Source organism: Tenrec ecaudatus, chromosome 16, assembly GCF_050624435.1.
Source record: "Tenrec ecaudatus isolate mTenEca1 chromosome 16, mTenEca1.hap1, whole genome shotgun sequence".
Lineage (NCBI taxonomy): Eukaryota > Metazoa > Chordata > Mammalia > Afrosoricida > Tenrecidae > Tenrec > Tenrec ecaudatus.
The window spans coordinates 89,626,071-89,652,343 of NC_134545.1; the positions used below are offsets into that span (position 1 = coordinate 89,626,071).

Genomic DNA, 26,273 nt, shown 5'->3' on the forward strand with positions numbered 1-26,273 from the left:
CAACCCACATATTTCACCTTGAGGCTGAGTTTCTGACAAGACATTTGCTCCCTTATTGTGTTTATGTTATTACGAGGGGGCCTTCAAACATTGTGGGAAGTCAGATGAAAAGATAAGAGATCCCCCGCCATAAACTTGTTGAAGCCCCCTTGTATTATGGGCCTCCCCTTAAAAAAAATTCTTTTTTAAACACCAGCATTCAGCCCCTCCTTCGGGTTCCTGTCAGTTCACGTGTTGATGTTCTCTTGGTGGGAAGCTGGTCCAAGTCAGAGAAGGCAGCTTTGGGAAGTTTCTCATCTGTGGATTTCTTGTTGTGGTTTGGTGCCCACACGTTACTTCTGACTCTGCCTTTTAAATTATTATTAGGATTGCCCCTGGCTGGAGCCACAGTGTCACTGCATCTCACGGGGACTTGTCCTCCTTTTTCCTGACCCTTTCCTTACTTTACCGAGCACGTTGTCTTTTTCCAGAGTGGCACAGGAATTACAAGTTGACTGCTACCCACAAGGTTAGCAGTTCAATACAAGCAACCACTCCTTGGAAGAAAGATGAGGTTTTCTACTGCCTTCAAGATTTAGAAACCGGTCTCAGAAGCCCCTAGAGGCAGTCCTACCCTGTTCTCTTTCTGCCATCGAGTCGATTCCGACTCATAGCGTCCCTACAGGACACAGTTAAACGACCCCTGTGGTTTCCCAAGACCGTGACTTTCTGGGAGTGGAAACCCTCCGTTTCCTTTCGTGGGGCTGTGAGTCAGAACTGATGCCATGGCAGTGAGTTTGGTTGGGGGCTTGGGCTTTCCTGGTCACATGTCCACAAGGAGTGAGAAGAGGTCCCAGCATCTTGCTTCTAAGGAGCATCCTGGTTAAACGGCATCCAAGACGGATGTGGTTGTTCTTCTAGTGGTCCAAGTTGCTTTCTTTGACAACACCTGAGTCACAGGCGTCAACTCTGCTCTCTTGCTGATGCACTGTGCAGCCTTCCCAGGCGTATGAGGTGATTGAAATTCCATGACTTAGTCCTCAAAGTAGCATCCTTGCTCTTTCTTGGAGATGCTTAGAAACAGGATGAAGAGTTGGTTTACTGACTTTGTCTTGTTTTTCGTTTTGGTAAAAATTATTACGTACTATGAGCCCAAGGGCCAGTAAAGTTTTAGTGTGTGTGTGTTCGGGCGGGGGGCGGGGGTCTGTGGGGGGATGTTTTTGACCCTATCAGAGGAGGTAATAGCCAGGTTGCTCTCCATCTCTGAGCCTTCATTCCCTTATCTGTGCAATGCTAGTAATGGTAGAACTTTATATGGCTTGTGTGTGGATGCAGTGAAGTAGCAGATAAAGCACCCTGCACAAATTGGTAAGCCGGAGCATGTAGGTTTCTATTTCTCTTCCTTTTATTCTTCTCAAAAACTAGGATTGAATAGAGGCAGTGCCGGTGTTATCAAAGTATATGAAAGTATTTCCGATGAGAATGCCGGAGAAAGGATGCAATAAAATTGTGCTCTTGCTACCTAAGCTCCCTAAAACCAGCCCACAATGTCAATGTGCCTCATTGCATATTAATTCCTTGTGTGAGCACGTGTGCATGTGGTGTGTAAGCATGCACATGTATATGGGGTCTTGGAGGTATGTGTGTTCTGCATGCATACATACAGTACTTATGTGTGAGTTAGCAGGTTCCTGTCTGTGCAAGTGTATTATGTGATTATATGTGAGTGTGGAAAGAAACAGAGCCAGGGGAAAATGTATTACGCAAGATGTTTGATGGTAACCCTTATTCAGTATATTGTAACTCATGGTATATAAAATCAAGCCCGTTTATGATGTTGGTCTTATCTTCTCATTAAAATCATAGGCCATGAGGCTTCTTTATACCTGCATAAAATAAGCAATTTAATTTCTCTGCACCAGAGGAAAAATTATTTCATTGCTGGTTATGTAGCCCACAGTAGAGGGGATGAAGCAGCAAGGCCCGTTGTGGAAGCCTCCGTCCTACCCAGTGTGTTCGCCCTCTCGGACCCGACCAGGATGTATCCTGTGGGGCTTCCTCACGGGCCCAGGGGTGAGGTCTTCAATCCTTCCGTGTGCCATGGGAAGAGGCATTTCTTCTGTAGATGAATGACTCGTGCTTCCTCTAGATGATTCACCCATAAGTGAAAAAAGAATATTACACAAGACCTAATTTAAAATTTTTTGCTGATATCCAGTAGTAACATATTACAATGAAACCAAAGCAAATATTTGAAAGAGGGAAAAGGTACATTTGTCTTGGTAGCTATAAAGAAATAAAGGAGAGAAGGACCATGAATCTCAGCAGTGAAAAGGCCTAAATTCATTTTAAAGTTTACTTTATAATACTAACATATGCTGTGAGTAACTTTCAAAAATCCTATTGTTTGCTAGTTTGACTTTGAAATGTCTGAAAATCCTGTGTGAGCTTTCCAATTTATGTCTGAGGCACATGGTTGGGATAGCAGCAATGCTAACAATGAGAGGCACCATAGCCACAGAGACCGGAAGGATTCTGGAGGGAATGTCAGGAGGCTTCAGGACATGTGTTGGGATGGAAAAATCCCCTGATTGTTCTAGTCCAGTTTTTTCTGTAAACTTTCGGAAACCTGCTTATGACACCCATCTATTTGTTCATTCGATCAGGAATGTTTAGCAACTCAGGGAATTTAGGTCAAATTAGGTAATAAAGTCCCAAAAGATTGTGCTCATGGTGAAGCCAGAGACACAAAGCAGGTACAGATTTCAGCAGGTTACTTTAGGGACTGAACATATATTTTGGGAATGTATTGGAAGATCAATATAGATTACAACTCAATGCAAAGAAAACAAAACTCCTCACAAGTGTCCAATAGGGAACAGTATGATTAACGGAGAAAAGGTAGACGTTGTGAAGAATTCCATGCTTGGATCCACAGCCATTGCTCATGGAAACAGCAGTCAAGAGATCAAAGGAGGCATTGCATCAGGTCAATCTGCTGCACAAGACATCTTTCACATGTTGAAAAGCAAGATGCTACTTTGAGGATTAAGGTACCCTGACAAAACCATGGTATTTTCCATGACCTCATATGCGCATGAAAGTTGAACATTGAATAAGGAAGACCAAAGAAACATCAATGCCTTTGAACTGTGGTTTTGGCAAAGAATATTGACATGACTATGGACTTCCAAAAGAGTGAGATGAGCAGATCTCTCTTGAAAGAAGTGCAGCCTGAATATTCTGTAGAGGTGAGGATGGGGAGACGTGGTCTGACATTCTTTGGACATGTTACCAGGAGAGACCAGGCCCTAGAGCAGTGGTTCTCAACCTGTGGGTCCCGACCCCTTTGGGGGGGGGGGTGTCGAATGACCCTTTCATATGGGTCGCCTGATTCATAATAATAGCAAAATGACAGTGATGAAGTAGCAACGTAAATAATGTTATGGTTGGCAGGTCACCACCACACGAGGAACTGTATTAAAGGGTCGTGGCACGAGGAAGGTTAAGAACCACTGCCTTAGAGGTACCATGTCTGGTGAAGTGGAGAAGCAGTGCAGAGGCCTTCCACAAAATGGAGTGGCCCAGTGGCTGTCCTAATGGGCTGAAACACAATTGCGAGGCTGACACAAGCTGCTTACTTCTGTTGCACACAGGGTCGCTATGCGTCTGGCTCCTAACCACGGCACAGGAAGATCAGTGACAAGCCGGTGAATGATGATAAGTAGGGGAATTCCAACATCAGATTTGACTTCTTGCTATGACTCTCAGTTGCCTGATGGATTGGAGGGGACAAGGCCAAAGTAGCAAGTGGTCAGGGATGGCTTGTGGAGATTCAGTAGAAGGATTAGGATGCTGTGGACTAAGACAGGAGAGAGAGAGAGAGAGAGAGAGAGAGAGAGAGAGAGAGAGAGAGAGAGAGAGAGAGAGAGAGAGAGAGAGAGAAATATACAAGGCTCAGATGAATTAACTTGAGGAGGTGGGTGCTGTTGGGTGCACATGAATGGTTGGTGGTAACACTCTCCTAGACCTACTAAATCCTGGGAGGGAGAGGGGGACTCCAGGGCTGGACTCACAAACATCTAAGGCATCTTGAGTTGAAAGTGTCTGAGAAACTCCACATGGAAGTATCTACTGACCACATGAGTGCTCAGGTTTGAAACTGAGAAGGGAAGATCTCCGCTGGAGAATAATTTATGAGTTGTCTCAGAATATATGACCCTTGGGAGGGGGGGAATGGGAATGGCAGAGGTCACTGAGGAAGGGTGTGTTAAATGCGAAGAGAAGAATGTGAAAACAGAGGGTAGAGGGATATCCATAGTTTTAAGAATAAGCAGAGAAAGTTGAGCATCCACAAGAGAAGGCAAAGAAAATCAGAAGAATGTGGCCTTATGGAACCCTCTGGAACAGACTGCTTAAGAAGGTTGGAGTGGTCAATGCTGGCAAAGGTTGCTTAGAGGTCATCCGAGGTAAAGATCAAAGTGTCTTAACCCTCCATTGGATTTCAACACTTGAGATGTCCGTCCTATGTTTAGTGAGACCAATGCCATTGGGATGTGATGGGCAGAAGTCAGATTGCAGTGGTTGGAGCGGCTTTTAACTGCCGAAAGGCATGTAGTGATCACCGCTGGCACTTGTCAATAGCATTTATTCTGCCATGTCTTCAAAACCCCTTTAAGTTTTATCAACTTGAAGTTATTGCTGACGAAATTGAGACCGTTAGCAGTTAACTTTCTTAAGGTCCACACCGTATGAATGCAAACGTGTTGAGATGTAAATCTGCCCATCGTGATGCCAAGGACTTTTGATTAACCCCTTCTGTCCATTTGGTTTAGGAATGGCATTGTTTGCAGCTATGAGCTTTAAATAACATCTGAACCATGGAATTATGACACCACTTAAATCAACTAAATTGATCAAATAATTCAGAAAAACAAAAGTAACCATGGGATAAAGGAGAGGTTCTTCAGATGATTGGAGGACATGTTTTGAATGGAGAGGGTCACAGAGAGAATTAAGAGGAAGAAACCTAGCAAGAGAAAGAAGACCTTCCCAAGGTCAGCGGACAGAAGGCTAGAAAAGTACTTAGGACGTGACTATAGAAAACGAACCGTCCTTTTGTAGACAGACCTAACTCAGCACATCATTGTTTCAGCTCCATCCAGCAATGGAAGCCTTAATTGGGAAGGAAAAATCATACCAATACTTCAGCTTGAGACCCAGGTGTTCCTTTAGGTACTGTGATATACAGGTGGCTCTATGGGTTATGCTTTAATTTCTTATCTCTAGTATTCCCTGCTAACTGTTTCTACTGTATCCTTTCTCCCCCGCCTCCCCCAGATCATGCTTCTTAGTGACCCTGAAATGGAGAGCAGCATCTTCATCAGCTCCGATGAAGGGGCGACCTATCAAAAGTACCGGCTCACCTTCTTCATCCAGAGCTTGCTCTTTCATCCTAAGCAAGAGGACTGGGTGCTGGCCTACAGCCTGGATCAAAAGGTGAGCAAAGAACTGATTTCATTCACAAGTTGTCACCCAGCTACCACCTGGTGAAAAACGCTCCTTTTCTCGCTCGCTGCTTTGGAGGAAATTCAATGGCGTGCATCCTTCTAACCGAGCAAATGGCATTGTCCACAGTGACTCGCTTTCCTTTCTTTCCGCTCTCTGGGATCAACATTCAGAGAAAGAAATCCATCCTTTATTCGCATTCCTCTACAGCATTCACTTTTCCTCTTTCCATTTTAGAGTGTTTGTCTCTCTCAATTACTCATGTGGCCTTTAAAACCGTCCCTGTGGTCAGTAGAAGCTATGGAATCGTGCTTTCTAGTTAGTGTAGGACACAAAGGTGCCGAAAGGCGAAGGTGCTGGTGTAAGTGCTACTAGCCAGGAGTTGGAAGAGCCAGGGCCTGGCAGTTCCTGCTGTAAAATGCCGCTGAGCCATCCTGTATTGGTTTGATAACTTTGAATAAATGTTAGTGATGAGAAGGCAAAGATGTTTGGCCTCATCACACCTCTTCTGTGACCTCCAGATTCATGTTCCCTTAACGTTGCCCCCGGTCTGTCTGAGAAGCCTCTCAACATATTCCACGAATGAACCTTTGATTCCCCCCACCCGATCTCTAAGTCTAGTAGTCTCTATCTCGACCCATCTAGTTAAACAAGTCAGAGGCCTGCGTGGTAGCTTTACTACCTCCTTGTTTCTCATCCATCCGTTCTAATCCAGCAAAAGTCTTTCCTATCTCTAAACAATTCTTGAGCGCATCTGCTTATTTCCATTAAGCAGCCCCGGTGGTGCTCTGGCTAAGGACTTGGCTACTGACCAAAACGTCAGCAGCTTGAATCCATCAGCAGCTCTACGGTATGAAGAAGAGGGAGCCTCTTTCCCTAATAATTTATAGCCTTGGAAACCCTGGGGGGCAGTTCTGCTGTGTCAGAATCAGTTCAATGCGTTTTTCTTACCAGAGCTTCTTTCCATGTATTCTATAATTTCCAATTGGAATGCTCTTTTTTCCCCTCCAAATCGAGATCTTACGATTGAATGCCTTTGCTAAATCCCATTTCAGTGCCTTCATTGTTTGTGGAATAAAGACTGCTATCTGCAGTAGGGTCTCCCAGTGACTAGCGACTACCCTGTCTGATTCCTTCCTCTCCGTGCTGACTCCTGGGCAGTTCTTGCCCCCGAATCATCTTCTTTCAGACCTTCGCCCTATTCATGTGTCTGGTGCTCACTGTCTTGGGCCTGGACCTCATGACTGAGCTCTTCTCCGTTGAATGTAAGCCTCTTATTGTCTAATCTCAGCTTGAGCGTGGCTTTGGCAACATGTCTTCCCCGACTTCCCGACAGTGTTGTTCTCTCTCAAATGCCCCCCCCACCGCCCACCACTGGCCTTGTTTGAGGCTTTGCAGTATTTCCCTCCCTCATTAGCTTACAAACTCCAGCAACTCAGAGCCGTGTCTGAATTGGCTCCCTGTTGCAGTACCAGTCTCTATCCAGCTGTCTGCTACTTAGTGCTCAGGGGATATTTGTCAAGTGAATGGGGTTGTAGATGAATATATAATCTTATAGTGATGAACCCTGTACATTTGATCGATTTGTACAAAAGAAGAGGAGTTTTAGATTATTCATCTTTGTATTTCCTGCCATCTCTTGATACTCAGTACATTGCCTAATGCCAAATGATTGTCCAGTAATTTGGGCTCAATCAACAGAAAGTAATTGATCATTACGTGCATTTCTTATAAAGAGATATCCATAGCATGTCCTTAGTGGAAACTGCTACTTTTCTCGGCTTTGTCTCTTCAGTCCTGACAGGGTTTCCCCTCTGTACATGTATTTCAATATGTGATTGTGTGTGTGTGTGATATGTCAGCACCTTTAAACAATAATTTCAGCATAACCTTTATATCTCTCATTAACAGAGCCTCATGGTGGGCGCCGGGTGCTCAATGCAGTCCCCTGAGGGCATCCACATGACATTTGCAGAACAACAACCATTGCAAACACATTTCTTTCATGGCATTGAGTGGCTATTGTATGAAAGACTTAGCCAAATGTCAGAGAGTCCGCGATTTTAGATGCTTCATGTAGTCAGGCCGTTTCCAACTGTATTGAAAAAGGGAAATTATATGAATGTTGTTAAATAATTGCCTGGTGATTTCATCAGATGGATCTGAGAACGTTGACCCACGTCTTTATTGATACAGGAGACACGCTAGATTCGAAGCAAGAGAGCTCTCATATCAATAAGTTGGTAAGCCAGATGCCGTCTGTCTTGTGTGTATCTAGAAGGGGGATCCTCTTCCTCCATTTTTTCCCAAGACACCAAGAACATGTGGAGCACGGTTGAAGAAATGCCCTTGAAGAGCTCATTCATTCCAATTCTGTGCGCACCTAATGGTTGATAGCATCTCCTAACTGCGCTGCGTGGTTCCGGGGCCACTATTCTTACCGTCCTCTTTCTGGTGGGCATCTTTTGCGAAAGCGGCTGCACGGTCTTCAGGCCCAACAAGTTTCTAACTGGTGCCTCGCCATTCTTCGTTTAAATAAATGGAGTGAGGAGGCAAACGCCGCCCCCCCCCCCCCCGCCACTTCTGCAAGATGGCATTGAACGCCTCGCACACTCATCTGGGTTGCAGAAGATTTCTTTCCTTGGGGATAACTCAGGGGGTTAGTCAGAGAGAGTGATGCTGGGCGGGAGCAGGGAAATATGCAAGTGCCGTTGAGATGGATGCACGTGTGTGTTGTTTTAGACCGGCGCCTCGTCTGAGGTGCAGGCACCGAGGCAGCTCTTTTCCGTGAGAGAAATTGAAAAGTGCTAGTTGTTAAGGTAACGGCAGCATCAAAGGGAGATGTTTGTGGTGGGGAGTGAATTGATGTTTCCATTACTGTGCCTTTGATGAAACGTACTAACAGTTTTTTTTTTTTTTTTAAGAATCAGACAGGCTAACTCCTTATGTTGTGTGAATTACAAAAAGACCTAATTGAATGATATTTTAAAAGGACAAGATCCAATTGCTTTACCCTTCAGACAGCTGCCCAAAGTTGCAGGAGGCAGGGAGGCAGACTTAACTTGGTAAAGGTATTGCCTGAGAATGAGGGAACTACCTCCCGGATAAGATATAATTATATTTAGAAATTGAGAGTCATTTGGAGGTGGGTTGAGATGCCTCAAGGAGGATTGGGACGGAAGCTTATCCAAATATTCTAACGCTGCCAGGGTTGGTGGGTGGTTAGCAGAAGAGGGATGGAGTTGGCCCTAGACTCGGCTGGAGGGCCATGCCTTTTGAAGCCCAAGGCATCCCAGTGGATTGCAGTCTTTTCTTTTTCTGCTGGACCTGGCCTTTTCAACACTTCCTTCCATTCTGACCACTCAGGGGCATCACCTTCCTGCCTCCCCTGCCCTCTGGATTCCTGTGCCATTTCGCCTTTTACCAGGATGCTGGCTGCTTCCAGAGAGGTCAGGCATCATGGGCAGAAACAAAGACAGCACCAACCTCCCACAGCCTCCCACAGCCTCCCACAGCCACCCACAGCCTCCCACAGCCACCTACAGCCTCCCACAGCCACCCACAGCCTCCCACAGCCTCCCACAGCCACCACAGCCTCCCACAGCCACCACAGCCTCCCACAGCCACCCACAGCCTCCCACAGCCACCCACAGCCTCCCACAGCCACCACAGACTCCCACAGCCTCCCACAGCCACCCACAGCCTCCCACAGCCCCCACAGCCACCACAGCCACCCACAGCCACCACAGCCTCCCTCAGCCACCCATAGCCTCCCACAGCCTCCCTCAGCCTCCCACAGCCACCCACAGCCTCCCACAGTCTCCCACAGCCTCCCTCAGCCACCACAGCCTCCCACAGCTCCCTCAGTCATCCACAGCCACCCACAGCCTCCCACAGCCTCCCTCAGCCTCCCTCAACCTCCCACAGCCACCACAGCCTCCCACAGCCTCCCTCAGCCTCCCACAGCCTCCCACAGCCTCCCTCAGTCACCCACAGCCACCACAGCCACCCACAGCCACCACAGCCTCCCTCAGCCACCCATAGCCTCCCACAGCCTCCCACAGCCACCCACAGCCTCCCACAGCCTCCCTCAGCCACCACAGCCTCCCACAGCTCCCTCAGTCATCCACAGCCTCCCACAGCCACCCACAGCCTCCCACAGCCTCCGTCAGCCTCCCTCAGCCTCCCATAGCCTCCCACAGCCACCACAGCCTCCCACAGCCTCCCTCAGTCATCCACAGCCTCCCTCAGTCACCCACAGCCACCCACAGCCACCACAGCCTCCCACAGCCACCACAGCCACCACAGCCTACCACAGCCTCCCACAGCCTCCCACAGCCTCCCTCAGTCACCCACAGCCACCACAGCCTCCCACAGCCTCCCTTAGTCACCCACAGCCACCACAGCCTCCCACAGCCTCCCACAGCCTCCCACAGCCACCCACAGCCTCCCACAGCCACCCACAGCCTCCCACAGCCACTAAGTCCTTTGCAAGCGGTTAGATTTGAACCCAAGCAGGAAACAGGCTCTAGGGCCTCCCGCCCAACAGATAACAGTGGACTAGGTTGCTTTCTGGGCATTTCATTCTCCAAAAGCTTCATTCTTACAGGGAAGAAGCTTTTAGGATGTTTTATAAGAAGAGAAGTTTGAAGTGACCAAGCACTCAGGCAGACGGTCAAGGCTTTCTACTCCTTGAAATCCTCAGGACAGTTTCTACTCAGCCCTCGAAGGTCGCAGTCAGTCTGAACTGACTCCGTGGCAGTGAGATTGGTTTTGAGATTTTTGAAATTCAAACAGACACGCGCGAGCACACACACATGCGCGCGTCCGCCCGCGACAGAAGCAAGAGGTTTGGGCTGTGGTTGATGGAGGTGGAGACGATACAAAATAAAACTCGTCACCTGTGCTCACTTCACGCATCTCAGAACAGTGCTCTAGAACAGATTCTGTGCCCTGTGGGGGGACGGGTGGGGCGTGGCTGCAAAGGCAGACACATCCACATCCACATTGTCTTGGATTATGTTTTTAAATGCCAGGGGGTGCTGAGTAATTGTTTTTTTTTCTTTCTGAAAAGGGGCGTGTATGCTAAATAAATCTGGGGATCTGTGCTTTAGAACTTCGTTGTGCGTGTATGTGCTAAAGTACCGTAACACTTGCAGCTAACAGAATGTGAGTGTACACTTCAGAATCCTTGATTAAAATCACTATGGTGTATTACCATTCCCACAGTCCATTTCTAAAATTTTTGCATTACCTCACACAGAAACGCAGCACTGTTTCATATATAATTCCCTCTTAACCCTTCCGTCAGCCTCTGGGAACCACTGGTGAGCATTTTTTGTTCTGCATTTGCCTGTCCTCTCCCTGCCTGAGCACCCAAGCTCCGGATGGAGGCTTCCATTGCCACCTGCTGCCACTGAGCCAGTTCCTACTCTTGATAACCCTCCATGTGTTTCAGAGTTTGCATATCTCCATGGGAGTGGTTGGCAGCTAGTAGGTGGAAGCTGGCTTTTTAGCTATGATTCGCAGCCCAGTGTCCCCTGATAACACCACCAGGGTCCTGAAAATCTGAACTCACTGCAGCAAATCAATTCGGACTCACAGAGATCCTGTAGGAGAGACTAGAATTGCCCCTTTGGGATTCCATGGCGATAAATCTTTACAGGGCGAGGAAGCCTCATCATAGAGAGCCTGCACGGCAGTAGAGCTACCCGGATGGGTTTCGAGGGCTTTAAATCTTTATGGGAGAAGAAAGCCTCATCTTTCTCTTGAGGAACGGGTGGTGGGTTCAAACTGCTGACCTTGTGGCTAGCAGCTCAGTGTATCATCCACTAAGCCACCAGGGCACGTTGCCAACTTGAGGTACAATGCATTCTGTGAAGCCAGGACTTGGGGGCTGCCTGCCTTTTCAGATTTCACAGCTTCTCACTTTAGGGTGTGCGCCTCACAGGGCTCTGTCTCTCGCTATCATTAGAAAACATTTGCCTTTTCCTTCACTGTCAGTTTTTTTTTTTTTTTTTTGCCTTATGCGAGTTTCTCTGTATTATCTGTAAGGAGGATCATATCATCGTCTCCTTTTGGTGTCTGACCTATTTCTCTTAGCATAAGGTTTTCAATATCCATCCCTGTTGTAGCCTACGTCAGGATGCCAGGTCTTAATTTCTCTTCCTTGTAACACGGACCACATGTGCTTACACGTGAATCTATTGGTGTGAAATTGATGTGGAGGTATTATGAAGAAGGAAGTGATGAATATTGGAGCCTGCATTTCTGTTTGCATTTTTGGTTTGAGGTCTCTTGGTTATGTATTAGGAGTGGGGCTGCTGGGTTATGTCGTAATTGGGGGTTTGCCCTGTGTTACATCTGGTTAACATGCTTGGCAGCTCCCTGAAAGTTGGGAGCTTTGAATCCACCTGGAGGCACTACAGGAGAAGGACCGGGATCTCGTCTGGGAGCGCAGCCCTGACAAACCCAATGGAGCACTACTCAACGTTGGTCCAGTGGGCCTGGGGTCAGCACGAGTCTCAGCAGACACTACAGCAACTGACTAGTGGTCATTCTGGAGTTGCCATTTTGCAGACCTGCCGAACTATTTTTATATTATTCGCACAACTTTACATTCCCACTAACAATGCAGAAGTATACCGGTTTCTCTACCTTTTCTGCAACACTTGTTCGTTTCTATTTTGGGTTGTTTTTGTTTTATGTTCTGAGTATAGCTACTCTAGTGGGTTGGAGGTAGTATCTTATGGTGGTTTTGCTCTGTGTCTCACAGATGACTCTGTTGGTTCCTCACTTCTCAACATGGCTAGGTTGCAAAGACCAGGGACACTGGCATGATACAAACATGGAGGATGACCTCATCATATCACATCACAAAATAGAGAATGACTTCCCTATCGCACGGCTTCCGGATGACATCATGACCTAATTGCCATGCCGCTGAGAATCGTGGCCCAGCCATCTTGACACCTAACCCCAACCATCATAGCCAAGGCGACTCTTGCCTCCGTGCTCAGTACTGCCAGATGCACGCTGTTAATGCGCAAAGTAGTTGAGCAGATTTTCATTAGGACCATAAATGTGAAATGCTGGATCATGAAATCGTGTAAGTGAAGAATAAGTAGAATGATATTGGACATCTTTTCTCTAGACTTTCTTTTGAAATCTGTGTGTTTTTCCATTAGAGAAGTGGCGGGACCCCTTTAAATTATATTATTTTCCCCAGGAGGAGTAAGATCACTTACCTGGTGAGGGTTTTGTATTACTCAAGGGTATTAATAATCCTATTAAAACTGAGAATTTATGAAAGCTTTTGAGATAGGTTTTGTAAATGGCGCCGTTGTCTAAATGGATAGGTATTCTTCCCATTTTGTAGAAAGCTGAATGTTTAAATGTCCCTAATTTTACAAGAGATTTGGTATATTTTTTGTGCTGGGCATGTGTGCACGCAGGTGCACATGTTGATACCCCCACGCTGCTCCTCAATGATTCACGGAAGCACACGTTCTGACACAGGAAACTTGAACACAAGAAGATGGTGGGAGGTAGGGCAGAGGAGTGCAAATATCCATCTCATTGCATAAGCGCCGGCACTGCATAGCTCTCTATAGCCATGGAGCTAAGCGCCGGCACTGCATAGCTCTCTATAGCCATGGAGCTTCCCGACCGAAGGATCTTTGGAGAGCAGGGATGAGGCACTCAATGGGATTTCTGACTCGCCCAGAATTGCCAGTTTTTTCCATGCAAAAGTACTCCTAGAAGCATTGGCTCCTGGGATGAAGGGCTAGTGTCCAGGGAGGGGTGCAATGAGGCCAGCTATTTGTGTTGACCACCTACTACCAGCGAAGTTCATTAGTAGCCGGCAGGAGACTAAGCCGAGTAAGAAGCTGATGCAGGCTTGTGCATGGTCACGGACAGTGCAGCCCCAGACAGAGGAGGTCCCAGCCCCTGCAGGCTTTCTGATTGGACTCGGGGCTACCTCATCAGCCACCGGGCCCTGCTGAATTAGCTTCTTTGTGGAGTGTGGAGGGCCTGAACATTCAAAAGCAAGTTTAAAACTGTTCTTCTGGAATGCCGGGTACAAAGGAAGCCGTGCCTTTCACTGACAGTCTCCTTTTTTAAACCCTCAGACTAGAAATGTAATTGTAGTCAGAGCCTCCAGGATTAGCCGGAAGGATAGCCTTCCTCTGGAGCCATTGGCAGAACCAGCTTGTGTCTCCCCACCTGGTCTGGATAAAGCCTTAGGGGATTAGCTAGGGATGGTGGAGGTTTTGAAGCTTATCCCCCATGGAATAAGAGTAGGGCTACAGGGCTCTCTTTATTTAAAGGAGACCACTGCCTTTTCACGGGGGCCTCTCCCAGGCCCGTCAAAACGTTTGTGTATCTTTTAAGAGAAAATCAGCCCAAGCCCCACTCATCTGGGACAAGCTGCCACAGCTCTCCTGGATGTCCCTGGCCACAGTGGGACATGCTACCTCCATCACCATAGAAACCTGCATTTCCACGAGGCCAAGCTTCTGAAGGTGAAAACACAAATATTAAGCTGAGACCGGTTTCCCTTTTTATGGAGGACACGGAAGCACCGCTGGCTGACTAATGTGTGTGGACTGGGAGTGGGGAGGGCGTAGTCAGAGATGTTGTTGTTGTTAGGTGCCGTTGAGTCACTTCCAACCCATGGCCATGCTACCCACAGCAGAACGAAGTACGACCGGAGCCTTTGCCAGCATAACCATTCTTCCTCTGCTGGGGCCCTTGTTGGCAGCTACTGTGTCGATCCATTACATTGAGGGTCTTCATCTGCTTTGGGTAGGTTCTGAAGGACAAAGCTGACTTCATGTAAAATATTAATTTGCATGCAATGGGGGTGGTGCCCAATGGGTTTCCATCCAGGTCTGTACTGCTCACCAGCAAAGCTCAGCAATCACATAGACCGAGTGACCTCTGCTTCCCAAAGATGCTGCTTCCCATAGTATGTCTCAGACTTCCCCATCGCCTACTCTGAGCTCTACCTGCCGCTTCATGTGACCTGCTCCATTCCTATCAAGAAACAGAACTTTTGCTAAACGAGTTCATGGAAGCTACGGCTGATGCCTGTTGTAGGAAGCAGATAAAGGACCACCCCTTTCCCGAAGCAGTTAAGCTCCTCTGGTAGAAATTCAGCCATGCTGGGTAGTTTGAGGACCCTGGTGACATCGGGATTATGGGTTGGATAGCTAACCCCCACAAGGTAATCAGTTGGAAACCACCTGCTAACCGAAAGGCGAGCAGTTTGCGACCACTGGCTACTCTGTGCGGAAAGTACAAGTATAATCTCAGAAATCCCGTGGGGCAGTTCCACCTTGTCTTATAGGGTCTCTATGATTCAGAACAAACTGGATGGTGAGGCATTTGGTTTGGAGTATGGGTGTAGTAATGAAGTAGGTGCTTCTAGCCAGAGGTTGGTCAGCGGGAGAAGACTCACAGCCTTCTCCGTATTTTCCCATCCACCCTGACTTTTTTTTTTTTTGTGCTTCAGCTCTGTTTTCCACTATGAACTGTGAAATTCTAGGAATTATTGTGTTTTCTCCTAACAAAAAGTGTACTCTTGTGGGATATAACCTCAATATATATTATTTACAACCCAGTGGTAGATATAGGTTTTATTATTTAGAAGGCACCCACGATAGATAGATGCAAAGGGAGTGATTTATTCTAGTCATTTTTCAGATGGATTTTGCAGCTCTGCCCCGAAATGGAATTAGTATTTGGTTATTTGATTTGACAGCTGTAATGGAAAGAAATACTTCTGGACTGTAGGGGTGCCCTAGGCATGGTTGGTGAATTCAAGCTTGTACCTAGTAGCGGTAACACACTGCCCCCTCCCCGGACCTGTTACCTGACCTGAAGAGGGTGGGCGCTTCTTGGAAAAGGAAGATCTACAAGGGGCATCAAAGAGTTTATGGGACTATTCCATTATCTTTTAATATTGTGTTTCCACGGACTCTGTGAAGCCTCCTCGTATGTTCTGAAATAGCTCCTGACCTCGATCTTGTTGGGTAATTTTATATGCGTGATTACATTGAATTTTCATGGAATTGGGCAAGGTAGTGATTTTTTCCCACAGCAGAGGGGAGCATATTTTGAATCTTGAGGAGGGTACTACGTCTTCAAAGTCACCCAGCCAGCTGGGTCCTAGCCACCTCTCTATCCCAGGCTCAAATATGTGTTTTCCTTTACATGGCAGATGCGGTTACAGCCAGGTGTGCCAAGTGGATATGCAATGCATAGCAAGGGCTTTCTAAAGTGCCAGGAATCTAGGATAGAGTTCTGTAAGAACCCACTTAGCCTAAACTTTTAGCCAGAGAGAGCACTGGCACCAACCCGTCCAATCTTTCCTATCAGCATAATGGTTCTTCTCGCTAGTCCCTCGGTGGCTGGAACTTTCCTGGGAGGAACTTTAAGACAAGAAGCCATCAAAGTGCTTTACTGATGAACAGCCATGGAGCTAATTGATTCTTCCTCAGGTAGATAATAAACAGCTACAGAGCAGTCGCATTTGGTGAGGTGTTGTCCACCTTTGCTTATGTTCCCCCACTAATTTGTTGGAACCTTCAGGTTGAAGGATAGCTGACAACAAAGTATGTGTCGCTTCAATAGGTATTAAGATGATCTGGAGTTTTTTTAGAAGGAGCTTAAGGAGGCAGCATCTTTAATATGGTAATGAAGAGAGAAGTTGAAATCATTTAACTTCATTTACAAATCATGAATATGTATTTTGCTTTAAATGAAAAGAAGGGCTAAAACAGATCTAGTGTTTGTTCAATTTGCTAAAGAGAAGACAATTTGTCAAGATTTTCCCCCCAAAACTCCAGCGGTATGCAAATGTAGGAAATTCAGGCCCCCATGTTAATTCCATGGCATGATGAATATTTTTATAATCCTAATTAGTACCAGTCATTTAGTCTAGCAATTTCCCCCAATCTAGCCAATTTGAAATTAAAATAGATGCCTTGATTACAAAACTCATTAGCAAAGAAGCACCCTTCTCACTAACCAGTTCATTTAAAATGCACAAGCTGGATGAAGTGGGGAACACTTGTGCTGTCAATTGGCATCAGTGAAGTGAGTCTTAATTGGAAGCATTGTGAAGTATTTGTATTGCTGCATGTTTCATTGCAGTCTAATATATCATTCATTAAATGTAACAAAAGCAACTTTTAAATGGCTTAATTAAGCAGAGTTGGTGTACTTGGTAATTTTTAAAAAGTCGACTCTCACAATTGTTTGCATTTCAAGTGCAGATGGATATTAATGTCAGGAGGACGAAGTCTGACGCTGCATTTATCACTCTGATTATGTGCAGAAGAGCAGGTTTAGTGGGAGAGGAGAAAGCGCAATGGCAGGACATTGACTTGTGACTTAAAAGTACCCACCTGCATGCTGCCCTCATGAATTTGAACAGGAGCACCCTGGACCTGGCCTGGCTTCTGGCAGAGGATGGCGGAGAGGGACCTGGAATGGAAGGAGAAAGTTCCAAGGAGGAGTTTTGTTCATGGAATTTCTTCTTGTAATCAATGGCGGAGGTGGTAGGTGGAGAGAGAAGCTAGCCAATGTATTCTCATCTGCGCAAAAGAGCAAGGGAGATGAGTAACAGCGTGGATTAATGTTCTGGCGAAGCAACATGTGGTGGGAGTGAGCGAGGAGGAGGGGATTGGCTCTGGGCCAGGGAACCACACCTTGCAGATAGGGGCTCCTCAGAAGCAGGATCCTCCAGCAAGGGAGGAGCAGAAAAGAGGCGGCACACCTATTGCCATCGATGGACTTGACTCTGGCTCGTGGGTCATCTATACACTGGAGCAAACCTGCTGTACATATCGATGGAAACAGATCGCTGCATTGTTCTGGTAAAGTTGCTGGTGGGCTCAGTCCTCCTGCTTTTCCATTAGCAGCCACTGGGTGACACCAGGGCCCCTAAAAGCCCCAGAGTGGGTGCCAATAGTACAGTGCTGTGGTCATAAGCCAAACCTAATCCATCATGTGTGAGTCAGTCCTGACTCATCAAGATCCTCTCTGTGGTTTCACAAGACTAAATTGTTATAGGAGTAGAAAGCATCGTCTTTTCCCTGCACAGGGCCTGGCGGGTTTGAAGGGCCAAAGCGAGGGTTAGCTACCCAATGTCTCACTGACAGGGCCACCAGGGCTCCTGGCGTCATACACGGACCTTCAGAATTCAGCATATGGCTGCAGTCAGGGGCCATCATGTTGTTCTGTGTAAATACGGCGTGAACCACCGCTCCAGGCTGCCATTCTTACAACCTTTCTTTGTTTGAGCCTATTGTTGTAGCAAAGGTGAATCCATGTGTCTTGTTTGCATAATCTCAATGTCAGCGATTACCTTCTACTTACAGACTACTTCAGCCTGACGTGCTAGGATAGGAAACACGGCCTTGTTAGTGGTTTGCAAGACAGTGAAGTCCACTAGTTGAGGACATCGTTGATACCTTATGGGTATGGCATCCAATTGGTACTTCCGCTGACTGAGCCAGGGTTTTCTCTGGTAGCTTGTCTGCTTGTTTGGCCTCAGCTTTTTCTCCAAACCCTTAGGTCGCACTCTGCACCTCTCTGAAGCAACCTAGGAGGGTCATGTAATTCATATCTCCTGGGAATAGCACCCATCTGAGGACTGGCAGGTTCTGATGGCTAGATGCACCAGCTCCCTCTTGCCTCATGTAGGATAACTCTGCACAAAAACCTTATTCTTTTCTCCCAGAACTTCCCAGTCGTATGAAGCGCTCAGTGTTGCTGTCTTTGTAACATAACATGTGTTGGCTGCTTTCCCTTTCTTGGGTGTTTTCTCTGCTCTTGTCCTCGTGTTTTATTTCCTAAATAATGACTTGCCTGTTCATTCTTATCTCAGACTCTGTGCATGATCTCATGCCTGCTGCTGCATGAGCTTAAATTCTCTTAACAATTAGGCGAGCAGTTTGTCCTTTTGGTGGTAGGAGCAAAAGATTTACAGTGTCAATGACAGGGATCACAGTATAGACATTTCCACTTGGAACATCTCTTTGGAGAGTTCGCTCTATGTCCCCGTCTCTCTCGGGCTAAAGAATGACCCTCCAGAATGAGGGCTGTATTCTCATCCCTGGAATTGGGAGATGCGACTTTACATGCGATAGAATTAAGGATCTTGAGCTTAGGGGCTTGTTCTGGATGGTCAGAGTAGACTCGGAATAATCACAAAGTTACTTACCAGAGGGAAACAAAAGTCAGAATCCCAACACAAGATGTGACAAGTGAATCAGGAAGCCGAGTGATGGGCTTGGACGAGATGGCCCCAAGACAAAGAGTGCCGAAAACATTCTAGATGATGGAAAAGGGTGGGATTCCTGCCTGGAACCTGCAGGAGGAAAGCAGGCCTGGCAACACCTTGATTTGAACCCTGGGATTCTGATGACCAGAACTGTCGGATAATATGTTTTTGTTAAGTCATAATTGGTTACAACAGGACTTGGAACTAATGTAATCATGGACCCTTCTCTTGGCTGCTGTGGATTCTCCAGAGAAATCCTGGTTCTTCCCCATCTCCGAGAACCTGTGCCTAGTTTCTAGAACCCCGGTCATGCACAGTCCCAGACACAGGCTTTGTTCTGTGCAGTTCTGAAATAAGAAGAGTTCCTCCGGAGAGGAATTGTGGTGGGAAAAATAATTCCCTGTTGTGACGCGTGTTGCTATATGATCAAAGTCCTGATGTATCTTCGGGCCCCCACTGCTACATGTGAGAAGAGAAGATGCCCATTTCTGCCCTGTCCCATGAAAGGCCCCGAAGGAGCGTGGGATGGGACCATCCACCAGGAAGGATTGCTCTTTTCCCCAGGGCCCACAGACCTCAGATGCCGTGTTACAGATCTCTTTCATTTTGTGATTGGTTTGCAGTAGCTCAGAGAGGAACACAAAAGCCTTGCCTGGAGGCTCTTTCACTTGCTAACACCCCTCCTCCAGCACTCCTTCAACTCATGCAACAGAAAACCAGTCCTCGTGCTTCACATCCCAGGGCCTTCGCATATGGGCCGCTCTTTGCCTGGTGCCTAAGCTGCACTGAATGATTTAATGTGGCCTTTCTAGCTGTACTCTTTGTAACTCCCACCAAATGACGGGCTGCTGCTGCTAGAGTCAACGTTACCAACTCACAGTGACCCTGTAGACAAGGCAGAACTGCCCCAGTGGGTTTCCAGGAATGCAACCCTGTACTGGCGCAGGAAGCCTCGTCTTTCTCCTGCAGAGCAGCCGGCCAACGCACCACCACGGCACCCCAGGGCTCACTCACGGTGAAGGAATGGCACTGTGAAAATGTGGGCTCCACGTGGTCCACCCAGGGGATCAGATAGCTCGCTCACACTGCAAATATGGTCAATGGCACGCGTGTGAACGTAGACCATGCAAATATGGTTTACAGAGCCCTGATGTGGGAATTGGCCATGTTTGCCATCCTCCTAGATTCAAAAGAGCCCTGACGGTGTAGTGGGTTATGTGTTGGGCTGTGAAATGCAAAGTCAGCGGTTCAAAACTACCAGCCACTCAATAGGATAAAGATGAGGCTTTCTACTCCTAAAACATAGTTAAATCTCTGAAACCCACAGGGACAGGACTGCTCTGTCCTACAGAATCCACTCTATTGCCATCAGAGTGAGGCAAGTGTTATAACGAACCAAATTCCAAAGGTAAAAAGGGAGATCTTACTACATTAAGAAAGAAGACCAGGAATGGAGTGTATTCTAGCACCCTATACTAGGAAGCTCCTTGACTGGTGACGGAGGAGTTGATAAAAGACAGAGAAACAGGAGCAGTCGAGGCAGTAGAAACAAGAGGCTGAGGCAACAGAGCGGTGGACTTCTCAGCCCGCAGAGGGAGAAAGCCCAGTGTTTTCAGGCAACAGACTTGCTGGTGGAGTGTGATGCCTCCAGACATTGATGAGCAGAGCCAGGGGAGCTTTCTAACACGTGCCCAAGCCTAGGAGAGGCCAGAGAGGGACCTGTTTTTGAGCATGGCTGTGGGGAGGCTATCCTGATTGACAAATGGGATACTGAGCATTCCTGATTCTGAATTTTAACCTGTTTCTTCCCCAGTAAGTGCCCATCAACATGAACATTGTCTGTGACTTCTCTGTGGTCCTTGCAATAAATTACTGAACCCTGCAGAGAAACAGAATGTGCTGGGGGAGGGACAGCTGGTGCCAGAATCGGTACAAGATTGGGGCAAGGGGGCATTTCTGACTAAGCCCCTTAGGGATCGGCGTTGGCCTATTGATTCTGATTCTCTCTCCTCCTGGTGAAACTAGAGGAGGTTAGATGCTGCCACCATGCCATCATCGCTGTATCCTTGCCCTCTTCTTGACTGAGTTGTTCTTATTTACCTTTCAAAGCACAACACAAAAATAAGAAATCTATGGCGATGTAATTAAACTAGACAGAAAGTAACGTCTGCATACGTGGAAATGTTACCTGTTGATTAAGTACCTAGAGAGTGTGGGTACCAGATTTTTTTTCTCAGTTTCAAGATAGTAGATGGAACTACCTATTCAAGATAGATAGTAGATAGATAGGTGGCATAGTGGTTACGAGTTGAGCTGCTGATCTCAAGGTAAGCAGTTCAAAACCACCAGCTACTCCTTGAAAGAAAGATGAGGCTTTCTATGCCCATAAAGAACTATAGTTTTGGAAACTCACAAGAGCAGGTCTACCATGTCATATAGGGTCTCAACTTAATGCCAAGTGAGCAAGAGTGGTTAGATGGCAAGCACCCAAATTATAGCAATAAAGTAAAAGTAGTAATAATAGTAATGTTATGGAGTTGCTTGCAAATAAAATATAGTGTCATGGCTAAGTAGAAGTCACAGGGACCATAACAAGTGTGGAAGGATCCCTTGCTCTGATGGGCTGGTGACCAACATAAATGTCTCTGTCCAAGAGCTGTGCCCAGGGAACCTTCTTTCCCAGCAAAAAGATGCCTGTTTTCTAAGGCCTGGTCAGAACACCACCAAGGTGTAAGACCGAGGGATACGGACCTTCTTTTGTGGGTATTTTTTTCCTTTATTTATTTATTATTTTATTATTATTCCCTTTATTTAGCCGCTCATCTGACATTTGCCCCCATGCCTCCCTCTGCTGCTTCCCAGTGCCAGAGGCAGCAGCCCGCTGGAGCCGTCTGAGTAAATTTTAACATTGAGGTGTTTTGTTTCATGGCGATGCCAGGCTTGCAATCTAGAAGCTGTGGAACAGGCAACTGGGGAATGAGTCAGGGGAACGAAAAGACATAATAACTTTTGTCTATTCAAACACGATTGTACTCATGTTAGACTCGGGTGTTTTCATAATTAAGATGCTGAAAGGTGGCTGAGGAATCCAACCTGTCCTATCTATTTCAGGCATCAAGGGTTCCTGCGACCTTTTAGCCCCGAGGCTCCAGCCAGGGAAGGGAGCGGTCAAGTTTCACAATTAGATCATTACTCTTGATATAATCTGCCTCCCCTCCGGTTCCTACCACCCTGTTCCCTTGTACAATGTTGAACATGCCAGTGTAATAATCAGGCAGAAAGCAGCTTCATCTCCGTTACAACCATCACCATTTCATCATTAAAAATAACAGGAAATTATGGGGAAACATTTATCTTTTCCTCCTATGTAAATCACTACCGCATACCAAACTCTTAGACATCTTTATGGAAATTCATCGTTTTCACGAATGAAATATTTTCCAGCATAAATCCCCATGAAACAAATGGGAGCTTGGTGGAAAGAGGCCTAAAAGGGGAGGAGCCTCTCACCGTTTAGCACCTGTCATCGAAAGTAGCACCAACCTGCTCTTGATCAGCCAGGTCTCAGGTCTTGTACGTGGAAGTTAGAAAACAGTTTTGAACACTTGCGTAGGAGGTGCCAGGCTCTAGGGATACAATAATGGAGAGATAGCCTCTCTGCTTTAAGGGGAAAACACATATGAAATGATTGTAGCTGTCAGTGGCAGTAAGTGCTACCGAGTTGAAGTACAGATAGGTAGGGTAGAGGATCTGAGGGAGCAGGGCTGGTTGGAATCGTTGAGTTGACTGTCCATAGGTGGTCATCCTCACTGCCAATGAGTCGATGCTACCTTCTAGGGCAGAGTAGAACGGCCCCTGTGAATTTCTTATTTCTGTAGTTCGGCAGTGGGGTAGAAAGCCCCTCTCATGCGCGTGAAGCTACTGTTGGTGGGTCGGAGCGGCTGACCTTGTGTAACCACTGCCCATCCAGAGCGCCTTCGATGCTCAGACACCTTGTTCCAAATGGACAGGTCAGCCTGATTTCATGATTTGCCTTCAGATTGTGACTCAATTAGAGTAAAATTGTCTGTGTAATGATAGCACACAATATAAACTGGACATTGGGATAAATTTGGCGTATGTGTACACGTAGACAGTCATCTCCACAGTCAGGTGAGTGAACATTTCTGTCAGCCCCGAATGTTTCCCTGAGCCTCTTTGAAAGCCCTTTCCATCATCTTTTCCAGCCTTGCGCCATGTTTAAAACTGGGGACTTGTTTTATGTTATATTATGGTTTGCATTTTCTCAAATGTTATCTAAGCAAAACCATACTGCGTGCATTCTTTATTGTATGACATCATTTTTCGAGCTCCATCCATGTTGTGTGTATTACTCTTTCCCCTTCTGTCTACAGCCGATGGATAGATAGCCCACAACCAGCTTGCCCTCTCATCAATTGATGAACAGTTAGGTGATTTTCAGGCTCTGATTATGACAAAAAGAGATGCCACAAACATCCCTGGATGAGTTTTTACATTGGCTTTGCTTTCACTTATCTTGAGCAAGAATTGAATAGTGGAATAGTTGAATCACATAGTGGATATATGCTCAAAATTTTTAAGGAAACAATTGTTTTCTAAATTGGTTTTACCATGTTACATTTATACCAGCAGTGGTCCAGTTCCACATCCTTAGTCTTGTTTATTCTAACCATTTAATTAGGCCTGTAGTGATATCTCCTTATGGTTTTATTTTAATTTTCATGTTCTGTCTGTCATCTATTTTCTTTATTGAAACATTTGACCAAATATTTTGCTTCATTTTAAATGATCTACTCTGTGTTTTTACTAGTAAGTGTTGAACACCTTTATATATTCTATAGGTGACTCATTTATCAGATAGATTTGCAAAAACTTTCTCCCATTCCAAGAGAGAAAGGAGAGAGAGGCTGTTTCTGGTATCATAGCTAAGAAATTTTACCAATATCTGGGCACAAGACTTTTCTCCTCTGATTTTTTTTCCTACTAACTAGCTTTAGGTATTGCATTTAGGTCTATGATCTGTTTTAAACTAAATTGTCTATATGGTGAAATGTCAAATGAATATGAGTATTCTCAAATCACTCCAGGTGCCTGCCCGACTGCTACTCTACCATCTGTTAAATATTTTTATTATTTCCATATTGAATATCTTTGCATTTTTGTATAAATTCCACCAACCATATATGCATAGGTCTATGATGGGCTCCCTATTGATTTGTCTGTGAGACCAAACCACACAACCTTGATTATTATAATTTTTTAATAAGAGGTCAATGAGCAAGTCTTCCAAAGTGTTTCAGATTTTTGTTGTTATTTTTAATCAAAGTTGTTTGGGCTATTGTAGATCCCTTGTATTTTCATATGCAAGTGAGAAGGTACTTAGTTTTTACCAAAAGGAAGGTCCACTAGATTTTGGGTAGGATTTAAGAAAGTCTAAAGAAGTAGCATTTTATAACTATTGAATATTCCAATCTATGAACACAATCAATTTCTCAATTTATTTAGATTACTCAGGGCTGGCATTTTAAAAGTATTGAATCTTCTGATGCATGCATACTATCTATCTTTTCATTTATTTAGGTTTCATTTAATTTTTCTCAGGAATGCTAGTACTTTTTAGTTTATAGACCTTGTACCTCTTTTGTCAGATTTATTCCTAAGTATTTCACAAATTTGATTGTGTTATAAATTCTAATTTTTATTTTTTGTTGTTAACACATGGAAGTAGAAAAAAATCAATAGGGATATAAAAGAATTGAGCAGCATGAGCAACCCAATTGACCGGTTGCTTTATGGGACTATTCACACGGCCAAATCAGAATACGGATTCTTCTCAAGTCCATATAAAACATTTACCAAGAGTGATCATATTCTGGCTCATAAACTCAGGCTCAATAAGTCTAAAGGGATTCACTTGATAGAGCGTGCTTTCTGACCATTGTGGAATTGAATTAGACTCCGTAACTGAAATATATGTGCAAAATTCCCCCAAATTTTGAAGCTAAGCCAGACACTTCTAAACAACTCAAATACAGCAACTGCAATGATGGCCCAGCACTGGGCAATGCATTGGTCTGTTGTACATGGAGTCCCTGGAATTCAGAACTAACTTGTAAGTACCTAACAACGATGACTACAAAATAACCCAGTATTACAGAAGAAACCGAAAGAAATGATAAGGTTGTATTTAAATCTCCTATTTTCCTGTTTGTTTTGTGTTTGCCCTCGAATTTTTGGTTTATTTTCCTTTGATGTCTCCTTTTGGATCTGTTGAGCATTGTCATTATTTAATTTTTTTTCCCTTTTGGCTTTGTCAATATAATTGTGTGTTTTTTTAAATTTGAGTAGTAGATTTCAGATTTACCAGACACCTATTTAACTTCAAGAAGTCTACCTTCAAGTAGTAATACTTAATTACATGTGTCGTGTACATACAAAAACCTTCTCAAAAGTTCTTAGATTGATGACACCCACTATTTCAAAGATGTCAATCCTCTGTTTTCAGTTTGGGGCTGTTTCCATTAAGTCAGTTGTCGTCCTGAGGCCGTTTGGCACGCTCTGCCTTCATTGCCCCCTCACAGATGCAATCCTGTCAGAATGCCTGTGCTCATTTCACCCCTTACTCATTTTATCATCTGATTCCTTTCTGCTATTCTTTTGATTGGTTTAGGGGGTTTTTTTAGAGCTAGAGTTAGGTTTAGTGGTTTTTTAAAAAAATGATTTTCTTGGGGGCTCCTACAATTCCCATCACAATCCATACATACATCCCTCTACCCTCCAGGCATCGCCACTCTCACCACTGGTCCTGAAGGGGTCATCTGTCCTGGATTCCCTGTTGCTATCTGTACCAATTGCTATCTGTACCAATGTGCATCCTCTGGTCTAGCCAGATTTTTAAGAAAGAATTGAGATCATGATAGTGGCGGGGGGTGGGAGGAGGCATTTAAGAACTAGAGAAAAGTTATATATTTTATCGTTGCTACCTTGCACCCTGACTGGCTCATCTCCTCCCCACAACCCTTCAGTAAGGGGCTGTCCACTTGCCTACTGATGGACTTTGGGTCTCCACTCTGCACTCACCCACTTGCAGTTTTTTTATGAGCCAATTTTGTTATTGTCTTTGGTTCCAGTTTTCCTGCCTGCCTGGTAATTTTTGAGAGGGTTCCATACATTGTGAACTTTATGTTATTGATACTGGATAGGATTTCATTTCCATATGACTTGATCCTCTTGGGTGTTGCTTTTATGCTTTATTAGGTGAGACCAGATCGAGTGTGTTTCAGGCTCACATTACACCATCTCTGAAGTAGATCTGTTTAGTGTCTCTTGATTTCTGAGCTTCATGTTCTGGCTGGTGAGAATTCTTCCCAATCCCAAGTTCAGGATTTTGGCGGTGGTTGTTGTTCTCTCTCTTCATCATTCTTTTAGTGGCTCCGGGTTGCTTCCTTACATGGACAGACATACTGATACA

General features: G+C 45.5%; 1 protein-coding gene across 1 annotated transcript in view; it reads left to right on the forward strand.

Annotated features, from left to right (window-relative positions):
• SORCS3 (sortilin related VPS10 domain containing receptor 3) overlaps nt 1-26,273 on the forward strand; it is a 682,071-nt gene that overhangs the window by 366,034 nt on the left and 289,764 nt on the right. The window contains exon 4 of the mRNA XM_075534344.1: nt 5,320-5,478. Coding sequence (XP_075390459.1) covers nt 5,320-5,478 — 159 coding nt within the window. The remainder of the gene's footprint in view (nt 1-5,319; nt 5,479-26,273) is intronic.